At 44.9% G+C, this 22,640-nt stretch overlaps 1 protein-coding gene across 1 annotated transcript in view; it reads left to right on the top strand.

Moving 5' to 3' along the window:
• gsg1l (gsg1-like) overlaps nt 1–22,640 on the top strand; it is a 508,795-nt gene that overhangs the window by 437,832 nt on the left and 48,323 nt on the right. Inside the window, exon 4 of the mRNA XM_041207077.1 lies at nt 12,296–12,407. Within this exon, the coding sequence (XP_041063011.1) occupies nt 12,296–12,407 (112 nt within the window). The remainder of the gene's footprint in view (nt 1–12,295; nt 12,408–22,640) is intronic.

The following is a 22,640-nucleotide window of genomic DNA, read 5'->3' on the forward strand; positions in this document are numbered from 1 at the left end:
TGTGCAATTTTTCACATAGCCAGGTAATGCCAGCATTGTAGCTGTACTGGAACAGCTTGGCTAGGGGCACGGCAATTTCTGGAGCACAAGTCTTCAGTATTTTAGCCGGAATATTGCAGTATCCAGTGCCTTCAGCCATTTCTTGATATCACGTAGAGTGAATCGAATTGATTGAAGACTGTGATGTTGGAGACCTCTGGAGGAGGCCGAAATGGATCATCTACTCAGCACTCTGGAAGAAGATTGTAGCAAATTCTTCAGCCTTATCTTTTGCACTGATGCAAATGGGATATTTGTGGAGCCACCTCCTTCGGTGAGTTGTTTAATTGTCCGCTACCATTCACGACTGGATGCGGTAGGACTGCAGATCTTCGATCTGATCCGTTGGTTGTGGGATCGCTTAGCTCTGTCTATCACTTGCTGCTTATGATGTTTGGCATGCAAGTAGTCCTGTGTTATAGCTTCACCAGGCTGACATCTCATTTTTAGGTATGCTTGGTGCTGCTCCTGGCATGCCCTCCTGCACTCTTCATTGAACCAGGATTGATCGCCTAGCTTGATCATAATGGTAGAGTGGGGGAGATGCCGGGCCATGAGGTTACAAATTGTGTTCGAGTACAATTCTGCTGCTGCTGAAGGCCCATAGTGCCTCATAGATTCCTGATCTTGAGTTGCTAGATCTGTTTGAAACCTATCCCATTTAGCACAGTGGTAATGCTAGGTTTAGGTTTGTTTAGGTTTAGTTTTTCGATCCCATGCTGCTGATAACGTGAGCTGTTAAAGCCTCAGTGAAGGGAAATCAGGCATCTGGGACCCGAATGAACATGTGAGGCAACTGTGTGTCTCCTTAATATTAATCAGATTAAAGGATTGTGAAACTAATAGTGCAAGGGTACAAGGCATGGCTTAGGAAGGAAGAATTTACTGTCCAATCATGTAAAAAAGAGAAATAAAGAGAGGGGAAGAAAGACTGAATTAGGAGAGATACAAAAGATATAGGAAAAGTAAAGAACTATGTATATATATATATATATATATAGATTTCAATTCTAATTTTAAAACATAACATTTTGAAATCTCAAACAATAATTAAAATCTGAAATAAAGAGACTCTACACTTGTAATACTTAATTTTCAGTGTCAGGTAGTTTGTTTGGAAGTAATTATCATTTATCACAATGTAAGGCAATAGCAGACACAAGTTTAACTTTCTGTGATGAGCTTAATTTGCATCTACCATTCAAATACAATCACTTTGTATATTCAATGCTTTTCAAAACTGAGCCAGCAAGGTGCCACTTTTGCAACAATAGTGGATGAGTGGTGTAATTCAGACACCAGTGTTTGGATTTCTGTGTTCATCAGGCCTCAACTGACGTTGCCATAGTATCTGTGAATAATAAATAATGAGCATCATTAATGAGCACCATAATACCTGCTGAGGAAACCGCAAAGAAAAACTTGGTAGTAAACTTCAATAGAATTAAAAACTCCCATTAGTTTGTTTAAAAGAAACAAATATCTTAAAGTCACTGACCTGGATTTTGTAATAGAAATAATCATGAGGCTTTCAGCATTCACAGTTACTGAGGAGTGAACCACAGTTAAACTTCAAGACGGCCTAGACAGTCTGATGCAACGAGCAGACACAAGATATGAGCTAAATGGTACAGTTTTAAAGGGTACAAAAATGACAAGACCTGGGGCTGTTTAAATTTTTTGAATATTGCAAGATGGTTTAATGAAGTACACGGGATCCTGGTCTTGATAAATAAAGGGTTAGGCCCCAACACGGGGCCAAAGTGTGTTGGGTAGGCTTTATGATGGGAGGAACCCAAACCTAGGATTCCCACCCCCATTCCTGGCACCAGAAATTATCATCAACATGGGATAAGGGGGCAGGTCAAGAGCCCACATACTGTTGTCCTAACGTTGCTGAACTTCCACAATTTTGATGGGGGATGGCAGACTTATGTAGGTAATGAGATTCACACCAGCACAGAGAGGTTGTTTACCATGGGTGAACCATGGTTTGGAGGCAGGCACACAGGCACAGTATGAAAGGTAAGTCCAAAAGGTGTTGCCTACTTTGCATGTCATAATGAAATTCTAAAGCATATGTTATGTCGTTTTACTACAGTGATTGATCATAGTACTTTGTTTTGAAAATATAGGTGGGCATTAAAAAATTTGGTTGCCAGATTGTTACTTGTGACAACCAGAAATCCCTCAAGGGAAACAATCTTGTGAAATTCTTGGTCTTCAGATGCACTGGAGTACATTATACCCTGGATAACGTGTGATTCTACACTATTGAGCTCCTTGCTTTTTTTTTCCCTTGATGTTCAATTCAACCATGTGTTTGACTATTCCATAGTTTGACAAATAGCTGAGCTCAAAATCTCCCACTCATAGTGCAAATTTGTAACATTGCCCCAACGAGTTTTCAGTGACCTACATTAAGATCCATTGCAAATGTTTAATGTTCCCAATGAAGTCTTCTATATAAAAAAGTAAGAAAATATTTTACTGCATATACAAAGATATACTTTTGACAGATAACTCCTTTGTTAGCTTTTTGAATGAATGTAAGAGGAAGAATTACTATGGTTTCTTCATGTACAAACATCTCAATGCATCCCACAATAATGTTTTTACAATTTCACTACACATAGTAACTGGGGTTATTTAACTTAAATATATTAATGTACTGGCGTGGAGATTGAATCCACTTCAATTGATAGAAGCAGGAATAGACAATATTTGGCAATAAATATACAATGTACAGTTGGTTATACCATAACATGTTAACATAGAAAACAAATAACATGACATTCTCTCTAAACTTTAACTACATTGATATGCAAATTCTATAGAGTTATCTATTGTTCTCACATATAAATCTCACTGCAATTTTATTGCTTATGTAAAAGGGAAGGCATTTTTTTAATATAAACCTTTATAAAATATAATTCCTGGTGTCCATGTATCAAAAGATGTCTTGTGCATTGATTGTCAAAAGACATCACTCTTCACTCTCAGTGAGTGAGAAACATTTTGTGTGACATTTTATTCTGTACAAAAGAGTAATCTGCTCTTCAAACAACAGGCTTGCAGAGTTCAAAATTCAATTAGACTCAGTCCCACAAGATTTTAAGAGTTGACATTTTTATTGCAGTATAATATCCAACTCTTTTCAACGTTTCTGTTGTGGCGGCATAGCTATTGACACATGAAGAAAATCTTAGCAACAGGACTGGCAGCAATGGTGTTCTCCACAATGTTCTTTACAAAGTTTGCAGTAAAAATATCTGCAAAATAAGAAAGAGGAATGATAAATAGGACAAAAACAAAATACAGCAGGTGCAGGAAATCTGAAATAAAAACAGAAAATCCTGGAAATAGTCAGCAGGTCTGGCAGCATCTTTGGAGAGAGAAATAGAGCTAATGTTTTAGGTTGATGACCTTGCATCAGAACTGGGAAAAGTTAGAAATGTTAGAAAATAGGATTTAAGCAAGTACGGGGTGACCGTGAGAAAAAAAAACAAAAGCGAAAATCTGTGATGGGAGAAAGACAGGAGAGATTAAATGGAAAAAGAATTCATGTTGCAAGGCCAAAGAGAGTGGTAGTAGGGCAAGTAAAAAAAACAAAAGATGTGCTGAGAGGAGGTGTGAATGGCAGGATCATGAATAGTTGCCACCCTCAAGCAAAGAAAAAGGGGAAAGAAAGGGAAAAAACACAGAGAGAGACAAGAGAGAAAAAAACTAAATTATCAAAGAGAAAGGAAACAAAATGGGCTCAGAGATTATGATCTCAAAGTGTTGAATTCAATTTTGAGTCTAGATGGCTGCACACTGCCAAGTCGAAAGATGAGGTTTCTTGAGCTTGCTTTGAGCTTCATTCGAAAGCTGCACGTGGCTCAGGGCAAAGAGGTCCAAGTGAGTCAAAGCTGAAGAATTAAAATGATGGGTGGCTAGAAAATCAGGGTCATGCCTCTGGACTGAACGGAGGTGTTCCGACAAAGTGATCGTGCTATCTGTGTTTGATCTCCCCACTGTAGAGGAGAATTGGACTACTCTGGTGCAAGGGCTCAAAATAGTAACTGAAGCTCACGAAAAAAAAGGAGGTTTTTTACTTGCACCCAACATGGATTCAAAGTGATTATGGGGTGACTAATTACTCGTCCAATGATATCAGCAGGAGGTATGAACCTGTTTTGGTTCAAATGATATTTATATTTGATGGGTGAACTGCCAAAATGAATGATGCTGATAAGTTAAGTCACTGATGGGGGTGGGCAATTTGGACAAATCCAACATCAGTTTCTGGTTATCTGAACTGCCTAAAGAAGAGAAATACTCATTATGAACCTTAAGTGAAGGCTGCTTGCTCACTGGAAGACAAAGACTGCGAAAGTGCTAAGTTTCTCTGGTATTGGTGCTATGATCCCTGTGGGGAAACCATAAGCCAAAATACAGTAACAAAATTACCAAACAAATCCCCAGATGAAGAATTTGCCAACAATATTTCACTTTTTGTAACTTATACTTTAACATGTATCAAAACAAATGAAAATTTCACACAAAACAGGCAAATGATACTTCAAATAAAAAAATAAATTTCACTTTAAATAGTCAATACAACAAAGATAGATTTTACACAACCACAAGCACCCTCATCATTCCCCACAGACATATGGCAGCACTCACAATTCCAAAGCTCTCTAACCTGGTCCCTGGTACGTAGGATCACTCATTTTCCCACTCATTTGATTCAACCCTTGAGCTGAGCTCATTGGCAGTTGTATTCTCTCTGAGGTCCCGAGAGACAGCTATCAACCAAAGGACAAAACCTACAGAACCTCCTTAGCTAGTTTCATGACAATCTTGGTGGCAGAGATTCCCCAGAGAATCCTTTATCTTATCCTTTAAATATTCCTGTTAAATGGCCTGGTCGGCTCTGGCAAAACTGAAGCAGCAGCAGCAGCAGTAAAATTGCCTACAACTCTCAATCTCTATTATAACCCCATCTTCAGCTTTCTGCCCCTTTTAATTATATTACACACAGAGCTCTTTGTAAATGTCCCTTCCCTGTTGTTCCCCTGCAGTGTCTGACTACACGGTGTTTGTGTCTTAACTTCCTGTTGATACATCCTCCAGGTCAAGGGTCACCAGGTCATATGGACCAATATTACTTATTATCCAAGAAAATTGCAATTGATCCCTTTACAATTGATGCAAACTCTTAAAAGTCCTTTTCAAATATTCTTAAAAACAATTATAAATTCTATTTTAGATATTTTAGAGAAATTACGAATTTCCCTTACTGTACTGCTTCCAGGCCACAGGTTGTCACACTATTTAGTAGCTTCAACGGAGGAAATATGGAGTAGAAAGATTACCCTATTTCTGTCCAATGGGAGAAGGATGCCACACCCCATTAGTAGAGCATGATCAACCTATGTAGCTGTTTATATAAACATCAAATGATAGCCCCTTCAACCTTTACACCTGTTTCCACATGTGTGCTGACAATACCCAGCTCCACTTTACCACCACATCTCTTCACCATTCCATGTGTGTAAATTATCCAAAGCCAAGATTTCCCGGTTGGCGAGGGGGGGTGGGGCCCGCTCGCCGAGGCTTAAAATGACGCGCAGTGACGTCGGTTGGAACTCCTGATGTTACCGCACCTCATTTCAATTTTCAGGTGGGCGGAATCAGCTGCAGGCCTGCTGACCTGTCAATGGCCAATTGAGGCTGTTGACAAAGAAATTAAAGTACTTAATTGACCTGCCTGTCCAACCTTAAGGTTGGCTGGCAGGCCAGGAGCCCTGGTGGGAATTAGAAAAAGCATGAAACCTCATCCACCGGCGAGATGAGGTTTCATGAGGGTTTTTAAATTTTTAATAAAAGTGTCAATGAAAGTGATGGACATGTCCTATCTCATGTCACAGTACAACATGGGGGACATGTCAGGGGATTTTTTTTTCCTCTATTGTTACCATTTTTAAATTTGGCGCCGATCTCCCTGAGGCAGCACCTAGCCTCAGGGAGATGAGTGCATTCTTTTGTGCGCATGCGTGAAAGAGGGCACTCTTGGTTTAGGAAATCCCACCCACTCCCCCACCCACCACCCCCGCCCCCACAGGGACCTAGCTTTAGAGTAGCCTCGGGATCACAATTTGGTGAGCACATTGCGCCGTCTGATCCACAGCAGGTGGGGGCAGGGACTTCCCAGGTTTCCGACACTTGGAGGACGGCTGGAGGCCAGAGATTTGCTGAGTCCGAGTCAGAGGATGAGCCTCTGGACTCGATCATGTCACAGTTGCTGGAGCTGCAAAGGCAAGCTCGGGAACATCAGGAAGGGATGTCTGCTGGACTCTTCAGATTGCAGGGCATAATAGAGGAGTCTGTCCGCCTTCAGTCTCAGGTGATACCGCCAGCATGCCAACACACCAAGATAAACACTGGCAGGATGGTGGCTGCCAAGGAGACTTTAGTCCAGGACTTTGCTCCTGCACTGGTGCATGAGCTGTACTCCATTGATGATGCCATAGTTGGCCTCCAACATTATGTAAGTGAGAGGGGTGCCAGGCAGCTCGATCTCACTCCAGCTTCCCCTTCTCCTCAAGGAGTTAGCCAGGGGCCCTCAAGCACCCATAGGGAGGAGGATCAGCAGGTGCACACCCCGGGACCATCCATCCAGGTGACTCTGGGAGTGCCCGGCCCATCCGAATCCCATCTTCTTGTGACCGCAGCAGCTCCAGCTCCACAGGCCGAGGAGGATGTCACTGCCACACAGCAGGATTACAAAAGCAGGACAGAGCCCTCCAAGTCTTGGCCCTCCAGAGGATGCCTGTCAAGGTCATCACAGACAGGATGTAGCAGCCAGCAGGCTATCTCCACCTCCGCTGTGGATGTCTGGGGAGTGCCAAGATGTAGCAACAGGTTTAGAAAGGTTAAGAAGATATAATTCTTTTGAGGTCAACCAATTAAACTAAATTAACAAAATGAGGGACAAATTAAACACAGCACCTAAATTAGGGAACTGCAAAAACAAAGACAAAATATAAAGGAAACTTACAAACATTAAATCAAAATGTGATTAAGGGGGTTGTTAAAACACTCCAGTCCCCGTGGTGCCCACCAGGCTCGGGAGGCCTCAACGATGCCAGCAGACACCACCTGCTCCCTCTCCAGGGACACCTAACCGGGAACATAGCCGCGGAAGAGGGGCAGAGAGTCGGGTCGGACGATCCCCTTGATAGCCCATTGCCTGGACCTGTTAATGGCCAAATCGGCCAGGCCCAGGAGCAGGTTCATGAGGAGGTCCCCCTCCCTCCTGGCCCCCCCTCCGCATCAGGTGCCCATAGATCAGGAGGGTGGGACTGAAATGGAAACAAACCAACAGTAAAAGATTTTTAAATAACTGAAAAGGGAGTGCAGCCTACAACAATTAACATAGACGTGGTGCACGGACTCCACAAGGTCGCAAAAGACGCAGGTATCTTGGGAGTCCGTGAACCGACATATCCTGCGGTTGTATGGGGCTGCTGCGTGCAACACCCTCCACCCCAGGTCCCCAATGGAAAAGGGGGGAACACTCCCATAGGGGCCCCCCCACTGGGGACCTCCACCGCCGGATGGCAACAAGGGACACCAGGGCGTGTCCGGGCAGCGGGCGAGGGCAAGGAAGTGAAGGGTGCACAGCAGCAGCCCGTACAGGAAACCCCTCCACACCGTGCTAAAGGACATGGAGGGGTAGAAGATGTAGATTAAGAAGATGTAGTTTCACAGCCTGGGCATGGGTGTTAATCACTTGTACATAATGTTCACTATTGTAAATAAATGCCCAAGAATGTCTCCCTGCCTATGGCTCCTTGTTCTGATAAGCATTGTTCATGTCACTCAGATGTGAAACCATGGGTCCTGCACAAGATAAAGGCAGGTGTCCCGGTCCAGGCCCTCTTCCCTGTGCTCTGTCCAGCCTTCAGAGAAAAGTGATAGCCCGGCTTAACACTCACTGGAAACATTACTGATGCCTGCACCTCAATGGCGTTGGTCATTGCTGCCAGAATGTGGTGGGCAGGTGTCACAGAGTTCCATCATTCTCTCTGTGTGCTCTCAGCATCTTTAAGGTGGGGCTGGCCCCCATCTTTTCAGCATCTGTGATCAGTGACACTGTGCTCCTGAAGGGCTCAGGTGCTAAAGGCAGACAAAGGAACAGATGCATTTTTTTAAATTCATTCATGGGAAGTGGCTACCAAGGCCAGCAAAAATTGCCCACCCCAATTGCCCTTGTTCAGGGGGCATTTTAAGAGCCAACCACATTGCTGTGGGTCTGGAGTCACATGTAAGCCAGACCAGGTAAGGACAGCAGGTTTCCTCCCCTAAAGGGGGTTAGTGAACCAGATGGGTTTTAAAAATCTACAATGGTTTCATGGTCATCATTAAACTTTTAATTCCAGATTTTTATTGAATTCAAACTCCACCATCTGCTATGGCAGGATTTGAACCCAGAGCATTACCCTGGGTCTCTGGATTACTAGTCCAGTGACAATCCTACTAAACCATCGTCTCCCCATTTAAGGTTTCATGGCTGTGTCTCTATGAGATGACCCTGATCACAGAGCGCAAGTGAGCTGCCCTCGGCCAGACAGGAGTCATTCTTAGAGGCTATGTGAAGATTTATGGAGTATCCTCAGTGTCTGTTGTCATCATCTTCCTGCAACTGATTGACTATTAGGGTCTCCACTGCATCTCCATGTCAGGAGCATTCTCACAGAGGGTATGTGTACTACGATAAGCCAGACTGAGGTCAAACGTTCACAGTTGCAATGTGAGGATCTATGGGATCACCTCACTGCATGTCGTCACCATCCTCCACAAATCTAGCATGCCTGCCTCATCTGGCCAGTATGAGGGCTTCATCCCTGTCATCGCTGCCTTCGAGGACTCCTCACCCTTATCACCGTTGACATTCTCCTCATCGGAGGAGACGTGCAGCTCCTCCATATCCTCCTCAGCCAGCTCCCCACCCCGTTGTAGCGCCAGGTAAAGGGTGCAGCAGGCGATGATGTGTGACACCCTGTGTGGACAACATGGCAGGGCTCCACCAGACTGGTCCAGGCACCGGAACGTCATTTTCAGATTTCCAAATTGCGAGCTGCTGCATGAGCCTCATTATAGCGTCGCTTTGCTGCAGTCAGGCTGCCACACGGGTGTCATCAGCTACGTCCTGTGTGGGTAGCTGTTGTCCCTGAGGAGCCAATCACTGCAGCCTCTGTAGACCCTGGAAAATGTCAGGGATCAGAGACCGACTGAGGATGCATGAGTCGTGCACACTCCCTGGAAACTGTGCGCAGACCTGCAGAATGCGTTTTTGGTGGTCACACACCAGCTGCACATTCAGCGAGTGGAAGTCCTTGCAGTTCTCATATTTGACTTCTTGTTGTGATGGAGATTTGACCAGTCGATCACACTCTGCACCTGTGTAAAACCTGTGATCTGGGCAAATCCAATCACTCCTGCGTCCTGGCTCTCGGCCCAGGTGAAATGCACAAAGTTGTGGTGCCCTCCCGAAGATGGCATCCATGACCTCATGGCTGTATTTGTGGGTGGAGGCTTGTGATATCCCACAGAGGTCACCTGCGGAGCCCTGAAAGGAGCCACAGGTATAGAAATTGAGCACCGCTTTCACTTTCACAGCCACTGGCAGTGGATGCCCTCCATGTCCCTGTGGCGCCAAATCCTGCAGCAGCTGGCAGATGTGATCGACCAGTTCCTTAGACATGCGCAATCTTCAGGGACGCTGGTTGTCAGTCATCTGCAGGAATAAAAGGCGGCATCTATAGACTCTTTTCCATCATCTCCACTCTCTGTACGTCACAAGGCTTACAGCTAGTTCACCGTCTCCATGCTCTTGATGTACTCCTCCTGCAGGATGAAAGAGAGAGACTCGTGGATTAGCTTGAGTATATTAAGAACCTCTCTTGGTTAAGTCTGAAGACCCATTAATACACCCCGGACAGTGCTGGCCACCACTCGAATGACCAGAGTTTAATGCACTACATGGCTGCCCAAAACCCCATCCACCTCCGCCCCACTCCAGCTGCTCGATTGGCAGCAGCTTTGCCCACCGGACTGCATGCCGTGCTCTCAGCTCAGGCACAGACATTCTCCTAACCCACACTGCAAGGCTGCACTGTTAGCTTGAACCATGGGAGAGACTGGTCCAAACCGGGATGATGACATTGCAAGGGGCTGTGAGCACCTCTACCAGTGACTGCTCCATGGCCAGCTTTAGCAAAGACTGTGTACAATGTGCCCAGTCATCCAACTGTTCTGCAGCCAACTAAAATGTTTGTTAGTTTGTAGTCTCTGCCCGAGGGGTGAAAAGCTCTGGAGCATTTGGTGGCACTTTTATGCCTCTGCTTTGCTTGTGTGGGCAGATAAGCTAGAGGCCCAACTCCAATCATACCAATGTGGCTGATCCTGAACTGTCTCAGCTGCAGAGGAATGGTCACTTTATACAAGGTTTCCCTAATGCACAGTCACTTCCCTCCCCCCAAACACCGCACGTGCTTGTGCACCACCTTCAACCACAGGGCACCCCTTGCTCCAACCCCCAATGCGCCTCAACCTTGAAGTCCAACAGGCAACCCGGGTGAGTTACTGTGTACTGGCCTCTGAGTCCCCTCAAAGAGCAGCCCACCAATTTCACACCTTATATATGCTGTTGTCAAACACGTCAGTGTACAATCATGCCAATGTGGGCAGACAATCCAGTGTTGGGGGGATGATTCCAGTGGGCTGGCCTTATAATGACATGCAGATGTATTACAAAGAGTCTCCAGACATCCAATGGCAGGAAATGCAGCCCGCCATTGGTGGGCTGAGCAGACGATCGCAAACTGATTTCACAACATTGTGAAACCAATTTCTGACCTTCTTGCCAAGCGGGCACAGAAAATTCTGCTCTGCTTTTACTCTCCAGAGAGGAGAATGGTGGTGGGGATTTTGGGCCTCCGTTCAAGGAGGCTCCCCTCACCCACTCTAACCTGTCTCCCTCTGAACTTGCCGCACTCCATTCTCACAACTCTAACCCTGATTTTGCTATCAAACCTGTTGACAAGGGTGGTGATGTTGTTGGCTGGCATACTGACCTCTACCTCACATACACTGAGCGCCAACTCTCAGGCATTTTCTCCTACCTCACCCTGGACCATGACCCCACCACTGAACATTAAGCCGTTGTTTCCAGGACTGTCACTGACCTCATGTCCTCTGGAGATCTTCCCTCCATCTCCATCAAACTCATAGTCCCTTAGCCCCACACAGCCCACTTCTAACTCCTTCCCAACAATCCACAAACAGGACTGTCCTGGTAAACCCATCATTTTAGACTGTTCCTGCCCCACTGAACTTATTTCTGACTATCTTAACTCAATTTTTTCTCCTCTTGTCCAGTCTCTTCCCACCTACACTAGTGAATCTTCTGACTCCCTACATCATTTCAACAATCCCCAGCTCCCTGGCCCTAACCGCCTCCTCTTCACCATGGATGTCCAGTCCCTCTACATCTCCATCCCCCACCGGGATGGTCAGATGACTCTCCACTTCTTCCTTGATCAGAGGCCCAAATAATCCCCATCCACCTCCACTCTCCTTCATCTGGCTGAACTTGTTCTCTCACTGAACAATTTCTCCTTAAACTCGTCTCACTTTCTCCAAATGAAAGGTGTTACTATGGGTACTAGCATGGTTCCTCGTTCTGCCTGTCTTTTTGTGGGGTATGCGGAACTTTTCTTGTCCTACTTCCAGTCCTACTCAGGCCCCGTCCCACAGCTTTCTCTGGTACACCATGATCCAGATGGGTTCTTACAATCCAGCAATTTCATGGTCATCATTACTGAGACTAGCTTTTGATTCCAGGCTAATTAGTCAATGAAATATAAATTCTACCAGCTGCTGTGCTGGGATGTCTGCAGAGAATTAGCCTGGGCTTCTGGCTTACTGGTCCAGTAACATTATCATTATGGCACTGTTTCCTAAACCTGCTTGATGCTCTGACTGATGTAGAGCAGGTGATTCAAAATGGAGATGGGGAATTCTGTGCATGAAACAGGTTTCCAATCTTTTAGTGCTGAATCCTGGCAGTAAAACTAACATTCCCAAGATGAAAGCATCCCGTGAATGGATATACAAGCATCCTCTGTGCTATTTTACAAACTGATTTTAAACGTTTTTTAGTTGGCTTCACAAGAATATGCTTTTCCTTCTTTCTACTTAGGACTGCTAGGAATGGTGGCTCACGTGATGTATACACAGGTGTTCCAGGTGACAGTCAGCCTTGGACCTGAGGACTGGAGACCACACTCCTGGGACTACGGCTGGTCATTCTGGTATGAAGCTGCTCATGTTTCACATTGTTCAAATTATGGATCAAGATGCTCATCCCCAGTAACCGAAATGTATTTCATGTTGTGAATTTCATTGCTTTTCATTTTTAACGATGGTCTTTGACTTTTATTACTCCTGTCCTTTGAATAATATTCCATTTGTCATTCAGTGTTGGAAATGAAACAGTATCTGCTGGCCCTGACTTATTTCTGTCTGGTCATCCAACATGGGTAACATTAATGACATGGAGGTTATTAAGGAGCCATTGTTTATGTACAGAAAAACCACATGGAATAATTTTTGATAGACATATTTTAAATCATTTCCAATTTCAGTGAAGATAGCTGAAAGAAATGTTGCTTGTGTACCAAATATACAGTATTACTGATTTATTTCAGGTTCACCATATTCTCTAAATGAATCAGATAAAGCTGGCATCACCCAGTTTTTATTATTTCTCCTTGTGGCACAGTTATTGCCTCTCAGCATCTTTAATACACAGAATATCCAACCATGCATTTGCTTCACTGTAACTTTCTCATGTTAATCAAGGCACAATCACAGAAATAACTTAATGATTAAAATATCGGAACCGTCTGAAAGAAACTGATAGCAGTTACTGCCAGAATAGCAACAGTTTACTCTAGTAATTTAATTACAAAACTAGTCAGTTTATATGTTGATAAAAGCAAAATTCCGCGGATGCTGGAAATCTGAAATAAAAACAAAAAATGCTGGAGAAGCTCAGCAGGTCTGTGTGGAGAGAGAAACAGGGTTAACGTTTTGAGTCTGTAGCTTCAGGGCTCTGGAGAAGAGTCATATGGACTTTTCAGTTTATATGCTGCTTTGCAGAAAATATGAACACACTGGAGAGTTTTGGATGGACTTTTCCAGCCCCTCACACCGGTGGAATCTTCCGGTCCCGCTGATATGAATGGAGATTTCAATGACTCGCCTGGCCCCGCCGCGGAGGAGCTGGAAAATCCGGCCTTTGTTTCATGTGGCAAACTGTAAATGACAATAGCAGTCATCTAGAATAGCCAACAACATTAAAAATGAACAAGATGAGTCCTGATTTAAAAGATGAATTAAACCTGTGGAATCCCAGCACGTGGGGGTGGAGGGGAAGTGAGGGACTGACCTTAATGGTCAGCTCCCGTTTGTGAGGGTTCTCCCAAAGTCACCAAGCTCAGCTGGATCCACGACCTGACTGATTGGAAAAGGCCCCTGCCGGCAGCTGGTGAGGGGCGAGTGAGGGCCACTTTGGAAATGATCAAAGGTTGGGGGCCAATGGAGGGTGGGATGTGCCATGGTTGGGAGGAAGGGTTTATGGTGCAAATGGGAGCGAAGGGTTCTGGATACAGTGGGGATGAGGGAGCACCCATGTAACGGGAGACGCAAGGCTTTCGCCATGAGCACTCCAGGCCACATGGAAACCTGAATTAAAGCTAGGGAACTATCTAGGTAAAAACAGAAAACTGCGGATGCTGGAAATCGATAACAAAAACAGAATTACCTGGAAAAACTCAGCAAGTCTGGCAGCATCGGCGGAGAAGAAAAGAGTTGACGTTTCGAGTCCTCATGACCCTTCGACAGAACTAGGTGAAACCCAGGAAGGGGTGAAATATAAGCTGGTTTAAAGTGGTGGGTGTCGGGGGGGGGGGGAGAGAAGTGGAGGGGGGTGGTGTGGTTGTAGGCAAAAGCAGTGATAGAAGCAGATCATCAAAAGATGTCACAGACAGCAGAACAAAAGAACACATAGGTGTCGAAGTTGGTGATATCTAAATGAATGTGCTAATTAAGAATGGATGGTAGGGCACTCAAGGTATAGCTCTAGTGGGGGTGGGGGAGCATAAAAGATTTAAATATATTTAAAAATAATGGAAATATGTGGGGAAAAGAAAAATCTATATAATTTATTGGAAAAAAACAAAAGGAAGGGGGAAGAAACAGAAAGGGGGTGGGGATGGAGGAGGGAGGTCGAGACCTAAAGTTGTTGAATTCAATATTCAATCCGGAAGGCTGTAAAGTGCCTAGTCGGAAGATGAGGTTTTGTTCCTCCAGTTTGCGTCCACCCCCACTAGAGCTATACCTTGAGTGCCCTACCATCCATTCTTAATTAGCACATTCATTTAGATAATATCACCAACTTCGACACCTATGTGTTCTTTTGTTCTGCTGTCTGTGACATCTTTTGATGATCTGCTTCTATCACTGTTTTTGCCTACAACCACACCACCCCCCTCCACTTCTCTCCCCGCACCCAACCCCGCCCCCCGCACCCACCACCTTAAACCAGCTGAGATCCACACTCAGTGCCATGAGCCGCCATATGAACACACTCGATCTCTCCCTTCAGCAGCACCGCCGTACCCTTTTTCAAAGCTGCGCGTGCCCCCAGTTATCACTGCTTTTGCCTACAACCACACCACCCTCCTCCACTTCTCTCCCCCAACCCAACCCACCATCCACCCCCCCCCCACCACCCCCACCTTAAACCAGCTTATATTTCACCCCTTCCTGGGATTCACCTAGTTCTGTCGAAGGGTCATGAGGACTCGAAACGTCAACTCTTTTCTTCTCTGCCGATGCTGCCAGACCTGCTGAGTTTTTCCAGGTAATTCTGTTTTTGTTTTGGATTTCCAGCATCCGCAGTTTTTTGTTTTTATTACTGTGTTTAATTGACTGCCACTGCTCTTCAAGAAATGCCTACCTCCTTGAATACGTCCTGTTCGTCTCTGCGACAAGATTTCCGTATCTCTCTTTTGCCTTGTTCACCTTCATTGCTTTCCATTTCTCTCCTGGTGCTTGACAAGGTGTTTACTAAAACCCGCTTTCACAGCCATATCTCCTTTCTCAGTCACTGTCTCCGTCTCCGAATTACCCCACGTGGAATTCAACTGAAATTCCACCCCTCATGTTTCGAACCCACCCAGGATTACAGGTATTTCCGGGCATAAAATGTTTCTCGGACTGCTGTTCCCGTCGCATCCTGAGATCCACACTCAGTGCCATGCACCGCCATATGAACACACTCGACCTCTCCCTCCAGCAGCACCGCCGTACCCTTTTTCAAAGCTGCGCGTGCCCCCAGTTATCACTGCTTTTGCCTACAACCACACCACCCCCCTCCATGTCTCTCCCCCAACCCAACACCCCCCCCTACCAACCTTAAACCAGCTTATATTTCACCCCTTCCTGGGATTCACCTAGTTCTGTCGAAGGGTCATGAGGACTCGAAACGTCAACTCTTTTCTTCTCCGCCGATGCTGCCAGACCTGCTGAGTTTTTCCAGGTAATTCTGTTTTTGAACTATCTAGGTGTCTTGTGATCCATAATGCAGGACTGGCCTGACAAGAAAGCCATCATTTATCCCCGACTCAGGCCTCTGACTAAAACTGCAGTCAGGTGCTTATGACTTCATCAGGACCTGATGTTTATACTTAAAGAAGGACCCTGCTTGGAGTTTACTAATTGTTTATCAGGTTCAACACCATTCCACAGCATCCCAAACCTAGCATAGGTTGCACATGATCAATTATCCTGGGATACCCCAGGCTCCTGCCTAAATTAAACATGGATAAAAGCAAAATACTGCGGATGCTAGAAATCTGAAACAAAAACAAAAATAGCTGGAAAAACTCAGCAGGTCTGAAAGCATCTGCAGAGAGGAACACAGTTAATGTTTCGAGTCTGTATGACCCTTGATCAGAACTGAGGGAATATAGAAATGAGGTGAAATATAAGCTGGTTGAGGGGGGTGGGACAGGTAGAGCTGGATAGAGGGCCAGTGATGGATGGAGACAAAGAAGAGATTGCCAAAGATGTCATTGACAAAAGGACAAAGAGGTGTTGACGGTGGTGATATTATCTAAGGAATGTGCTAATGGTGACATTAAGGGTAGAAAGCAGGATAAACAAGTGACAGATAGTCCAAGTGGGGGTAGGGTGGAGGGAAGGAATTGAAATGGGCTAAAAGGTGGAGATAAAATGATAGATCAAAATAAATTTTAAAATAGGTAGGAAAAGAAAAATATATTTTAAAAATTATAAATTATTGGAAAAAGGGGGATCGGAAAGGGGGTGGGGATGGAGGAGAGAGTTCATGGCCTGTTGCAATGTTCCAGTGAAGCTCAATGCAAACTGGAGGAACAGCACCTCATCTTCTGATTAGGCACTTTACAGCCTTCCAGACTGAATACTGAGTTCAACAACTTCAGATCATGAACTGTCTCCTCCATCCCCACCCCCTTTCTGATCCCCCCTTTTCCAATAATTTATAATTTTTTAATATATTTTTCTTTTCCCACCTATTTTGAAATTTATTTCAATCTATCATTTTATCTCCACCTTTTAGCCCATTTTGATCCCTTCCCCCCACCCCACCCCCTCTCGGGCTATCTGTCACTTGCTCATCCTGCTTTCTACCCTTAATGTCACCATTAGCACATTCCTTAGATAATCCCCATCAACACCCCTTTGTCCTTTTGTCTATGACATCTCTTCTTTGCCTCCACCTATCACTGGCCCTCTATTCAGCTCTACCTGTCCCACTCCCCCCCTCAAACAGCTTATATTTCATCTCTTTTCTATATTTCCTTAGTTCTGATGAAGAGTCATATGGACTCGAAATGTTAACTGTATTCTTCTCCACAGATGCTGTCAGACCTGCTAAATTAAATGTGGAACCAATTTAAATATTATATCGCGAGTCCTTAAGTAATTTAGCACTGACTAGTGAAACTGTTTTATGCCAGCACCTCTTTCGTTAGTTCTTAAGCCCAAGCAGTACATTATGAATGGAACAGTTAGGAAGCTTTCTTAAATATGATCCTCATCTCCATTAAATCCTTGCCTCACCATTTCAAACTGCTCAGAGGCTTATTGAGAAAGTGTGGTCTGTTTCAGCTGCTATTTCAGTGCTTCAAATTTAATTTATATTAATTTATCATTTGGATAAAGAGCAGCTATATTATCTTTACAAAAATAAACAAAACATATTGGAAACACTCAGCAGGTCAGTTAGCAACTATGGAGAAATAGTTAACAACTCTGATAATAATGCCAAGGGGTGGGGGAGAGCATTGGCAGCTGCAATATTGGGTTTGAAATCAAGGAGTTTCAGTACATCAGTTTGTGCAATTTCAACAGGGCCAGCTCATTACAATATTACATCTGGGTTCAGTATCCAATGCTTGTTGTGACCTGCATGCACTGAAGCATTGAATGGGTTAATCCAAGGAAAAAGCAGGACAGTATTTACATAGCACCTTTCACAATCACAGGACATCCCAAAGTATTTTATAGCCAATGAAAGTCTTTCGAAGTGTAGTCAATGTTATAATGTAGGAAATGCAGCAGCCAATTTGCACACAGCAAACTCCCACAATCACCAATGTAATAAGACCAGAAAATCCATTTTTGTGATTTTGATTGAGGGGTAAGATGGCACATCTGACAGTGCAGCACAAAGTGAGAGAGAAGTGCTGTAATGGGTTCAGGAGGTCAGATCGAATGGTGCATCACTTGCTGTGCAATTGGGCATCGCAAGGAATCAGAAAGAGATACTCTTCCCAGCAACAGAAGGAAGAAACCTGCTGCTACAACAAAGAAGGTGCAGCAGGAAATGGCCCCGGAGGCTGGCTGTAGAAGTGTGGTGCCATGCTCCTGTATTTGGTGCAGGAAGACCTTTAGGGATCTAATCAAGGTGTGCACTGTCCCACGTATTCATATACCCTGCAGTGTGAATCACCTCACTCCATCTTGCTGCCTTCTTTAGCCCCCTCACACCCACGTATTTTGCAGGTCCACCCATCCCTCTCCATCCATCCACGTTTGACACTATCCCTCAACCAAAGGCAATTTAATGTCTTTATGATGTTACCCTTACCAAATGCATTGCATCATTTGCAGTCACTCATAGGTCTGTCCTTTGCCCTGTTGCAGGAAAGTAGAATCACAGAACACTAGGGTAAGGGAGAGAAGTCTCAGGAGGTCCTCCACAGATTGTACGGTGACAGCTGCAGAGGAGGACTCACTGGAGAACAGTGGTGTTTTTGTGTCCCTGAGCCAAAAAGGTGGTGAGGTTGGGACCTTACAGCTAATTTGATGATGTAATTAAGTATCAGTGACCTACATGTCATGCAGCACGCAGTCATGTTGACTTGATTTCAGCAGCAAGTGAAATGCAATCATATTCATAACATTCTTGCCACGTCAATACTAGTATTTCATATCTTTTCTCTCTGCCAGAGCCTTTGACTGAACTGCAGTAGTTGTTGAGACTCACGGATTCCTCAGCGGAGTTGATTCTGTTCTGGGGCTCATGCAGACCATGCAGCAGCTCAGACACTAACACTTCACTGAGACCTCATAAACAAATATTTGGGTTTTCACCTGGTGACTCACACTTCAAAGGCACCTCATCAATGAGGTGGTGCCAATGACAAGAATTGTGAGTCCATGTTGGAGGGTGTAGCTCTCTCCAAGCTCTGCTCAGCTCTACATTGGTGCTGTACCATGGCGACCAACAATGCACTGGCGGCCCTTTCCATACAAACTGTCCACAACTGGAGTAAAGCTCAGACATAGGTTTATGAATGTTTCAGGACATTGTGATGATGTCTTCACGGAATGGAATGTCCTACGCTATGAAGCCTCTATCACAGCAATAAATGTCTCCGTGCAAGCCTTGACCACAGCTGTCCAAACACTAGATACCATAAACATCAAATGCCTCAAACAGGAGGACAGACATCTTAGCCTTGCAGCTCATCACTGATTGGCACTACGCTGCTCCCCAGCTCAGTGATAAGAGTGATATGCCACTGACCTAGCAGAGGGATGTTGGTGAAAGGGAGCATGGGACTTGGGAATCTACCCACAGCACTCCCCTTTCTCACCACCTCCCCACTCCCCTGTCACCCTGAGTCAGCAGACCACACATTGCCTCATCTCCCAATGGCCCAGTCTGCCACAGCGCATGTACCGCTCCAAAGTCCAGAGGAGGTTGCCGAAGAGGCCAAGGGGCAGATGGTGGCATGGCGGTAATGCCACTGTATTAGCAATCCAGGGACCCAGGCTAATGGTCTGGAGACATGGGCTTAAATCCCACCATGGCAGCCAATGGAATTTAAATTCAATTAATAAACCTGGAACATAAAGCTAGTCTCAGTAGTGGTAATCATTGACAACTGTCATCAATTGTAAAAACCCATCTGGTTCACTAATGCCCTTTAGGGAAGGATATCTACCATCCTTACCTGGACTGGCCTACGTGTGACTCCAATGTGGTTGACTCTTAAATGCCCTCTGAAATGGCATAGCAAGTCACTCAGGGTAAGCACAATTTAGGAATGGATAACAAATGCTGGCCTTGCTAGCAATGCCCACCCACATCCCATAAAAGAATAAACTAAGAAACAGCAGCTCAGTAATCAGAGCAGCTGCCTCTAGCTCCGCTGAAGCAATGAGAGTTACAGCTTGTAAGAGGAAAAGGAAGAGAAAAGCTTTGTCATTCACCAAGTGTACACGCATGGTTATCTGGCAAAATGTTACGTTGTTAGATTCCCATTGTTTACTAGAATCATGGAAAATTCATCACTCTCACCACTGTTCCATGTTGCCCATTCTTTGCAACCTTCCTGTTTAATTACAATGGGTGAATGTGAAGACATGGATTGATTGGAACTAATGAGGCAATGTGCAATGGGTGGATTGTTGCTTAGAGGACTGCTGGGTGCTAGTAGAATTTAAGGAGGAGGGGATGCTGTTGTAATAAGTGAGACTAGCTGTTGGCTCTGATTGTTTCATCAGTCCATTGAACTAAACCTTCCAGCTCTACAGGAATCTCTGACAACCCACACTAAAATGTGTGTGCATGGTGGGCATTTGGACACTATCTTCATTGTCTGCCTTCTCTTCCTCCTCCTCCTTCTCTGCTTTGCCCATGGATTTTATGTGCCGTGCACAAAGCTCATTCTATAACACCAATCCTCATGGCTATGCAATGTTGTGCAGAGCAGTGCAAACCATGATCATTTTGGAGAACACGGCTGTTGTGTACTGAAGGATCCATGAGTCCTGTCATGAACCTGAGCCTGGAAAAAACACCATAGCCACAGCCACATATGATTGAGTAAACCAATGGCTTTCTCAAGTAGACATTCTGCTGCCTCAACTGCTCAGGAACAGTTCTGCAAAACGCCATCTGCCGGAGCTGTCAGCCAGCAATTAATCAAGGACGTGTTCACATGAACACTTTATCCCCTCACCAACAACTCTCTCTGCTTCCATCTCACTAAGATTCCTACACCCGCCAACATTAATAACTTCAAAGTGACCTTCTTTGGTGTCAATGGGGCTCACATGAAAGGTTTCGCTTGGGTGGCCTGCTTCCTAGGCCCTCTGATTCCCTTGCTCTTACTCTAGCGCACTAAAGCTAATGCACCGACCTGTGAAAACCTACCTTAACAAAGCTCTGAATTATGCAGCGTGCTAACATTTGAACTGATGTCTACAGTTGAGTGATTGTTCTTCCTCCATTGTGCTGCCCTTCTCTCCCTCGGCTTTCCCAGGGCTCTGTATAGCTACTTGATTGGAAATGGAAGAGAGCGACAGTTATTGGGGCATTGATACATAATTCTTCAGAGTGTGCAGACTGATATTGGAGTGGAGAAGGTGGATTACATAAGAACCCTGTGGGACACACCTTCCACCCTGGCTAGTGATTGTGGGCCAGATTTGTCCCCTGCCCACAATGTTCAGGATCTCCTCCTTGAGTGGGGACAGGACATGGACGCAGAATTTGCTTCCGCCTATGCATTCAACCCCCTTTGTATTATGCATCAACCTGTCCTGTGAGAAAGAAGTGTTAGCCTAATGAGAGGCTATACAAAAGTACATATGAAAGATGAAGAGGTGCAGGCAAGTGAGAGAAGTAATAGCATGGAGAGTTGCAGATGTGGAGTGTGTGTGTTCTAGCAGAAAGAGGTGTACTAAAGTTCAATGTAGTGATTGAGGGAGAGTGAAAGAAAGTGAAGGGAAGCAAGGCAGGGAAAGGTTTGCAATAGTGTGTCCACAGGTTGCATATAGCTGATGAGAGAGATCTGAATTAGGAATCCCATTGAGATTATTCAAGTGCTTTCAACATTTCAGCATTATAGTGGGCCTAAGGCTCCTGGAATTGACTCCCTCTATCACCTCCAACCCCTGCTGCCTGTCCACTTGCCTGAAGACTCCAACATCATTCTCTGGACCACAGGAAAATAGAACACTGAAACAGAAGTCTTTCAGTCCCTAGGGCTTATTCCCCCACTCAATAAGTTTATGGCTGATCTGTATTTTAATTCTATCCACGTGTCTTGGCTCCATATCATTTTATATCCTCGTCCAGCAAAACATATATCAATCTCAAATTTGAAATTTTTGGTTGAGGGAACATCCATTGCTTTCTGTGGGAGATCCTTATGTTTGTAGGAGTGCTTTCTAACTTCACTCCTGGCTCTTTTTAAAGGTCAAGTCCTTTTGCCTGAGATGCCCCAACCAGCAGAAAGGTTTCTCTCTATTTGCCCTATCAATTATTTTCAAAATCCTAAAAACCTCAATCAAATCAGCCCTTAATCTTCTATATTCAGTGTAATACAAACCTACTTTCTGTATTCTCTCTGTATAATTAAACCCTTGTAGTTCTGGTAATATTCTGGTGAAACTGCACTGCACCCCTCCAAAATTAATATAACCTTTCAAAGGTGCAGTGCCTGGAACTGGACACAGTACTCTACATCAAAAACAAAAACAGAATTACCTGGAAAAACTCAGCAGGTCTGGCAGCATCGGCGGAGAAGAAAAGAGTTGACGTTTCGAGTCCTCATGACCCTTCGACAGAACTTGAGTTCGAGTCCAAGAAAGAGTTGAAATATAAGCTGGTTTAAGGTGTGTGTGGGGGGGGCGGAGAGAGAGAGAGAGAGAGAGAGGTGGAGTGGGGGTTTGGTTGTAGGGACAAACAAGCAGTGATAGCCTTGTCCCTACAACCACACCCCCACTCCACCTCTCTCTCTCTCTCCGCCCCCCACACACACACCTTAAACCAGCTTATATTTCAATTCTTTCTTGGACTCGAACTCAAGTTCTGTTGAAGGGTCATGAGGACTCGAAACGTCAACTCTTTTCTTCTCCGCCGATGCTGCCAGACCTGCTGAGTTTTTCCAGGTAATTCTGTTTTTGTTTTTGTTTTG

Source organism: Carcharodon carcharias, chromosome 15 (assembly GCF_017639515.1).
Source record: "Carcharodon carcharias isolate sCarCar2 chromosome 15, sCarCar2.pri, whole genome shotgun sequence".
Lineage (NCBI taxonomy): Eukaryota > Metazoa > Chordata > Chondrichthyes > Lamniformes > Lamnidae > Carcharodon > Carcharodon carcharias.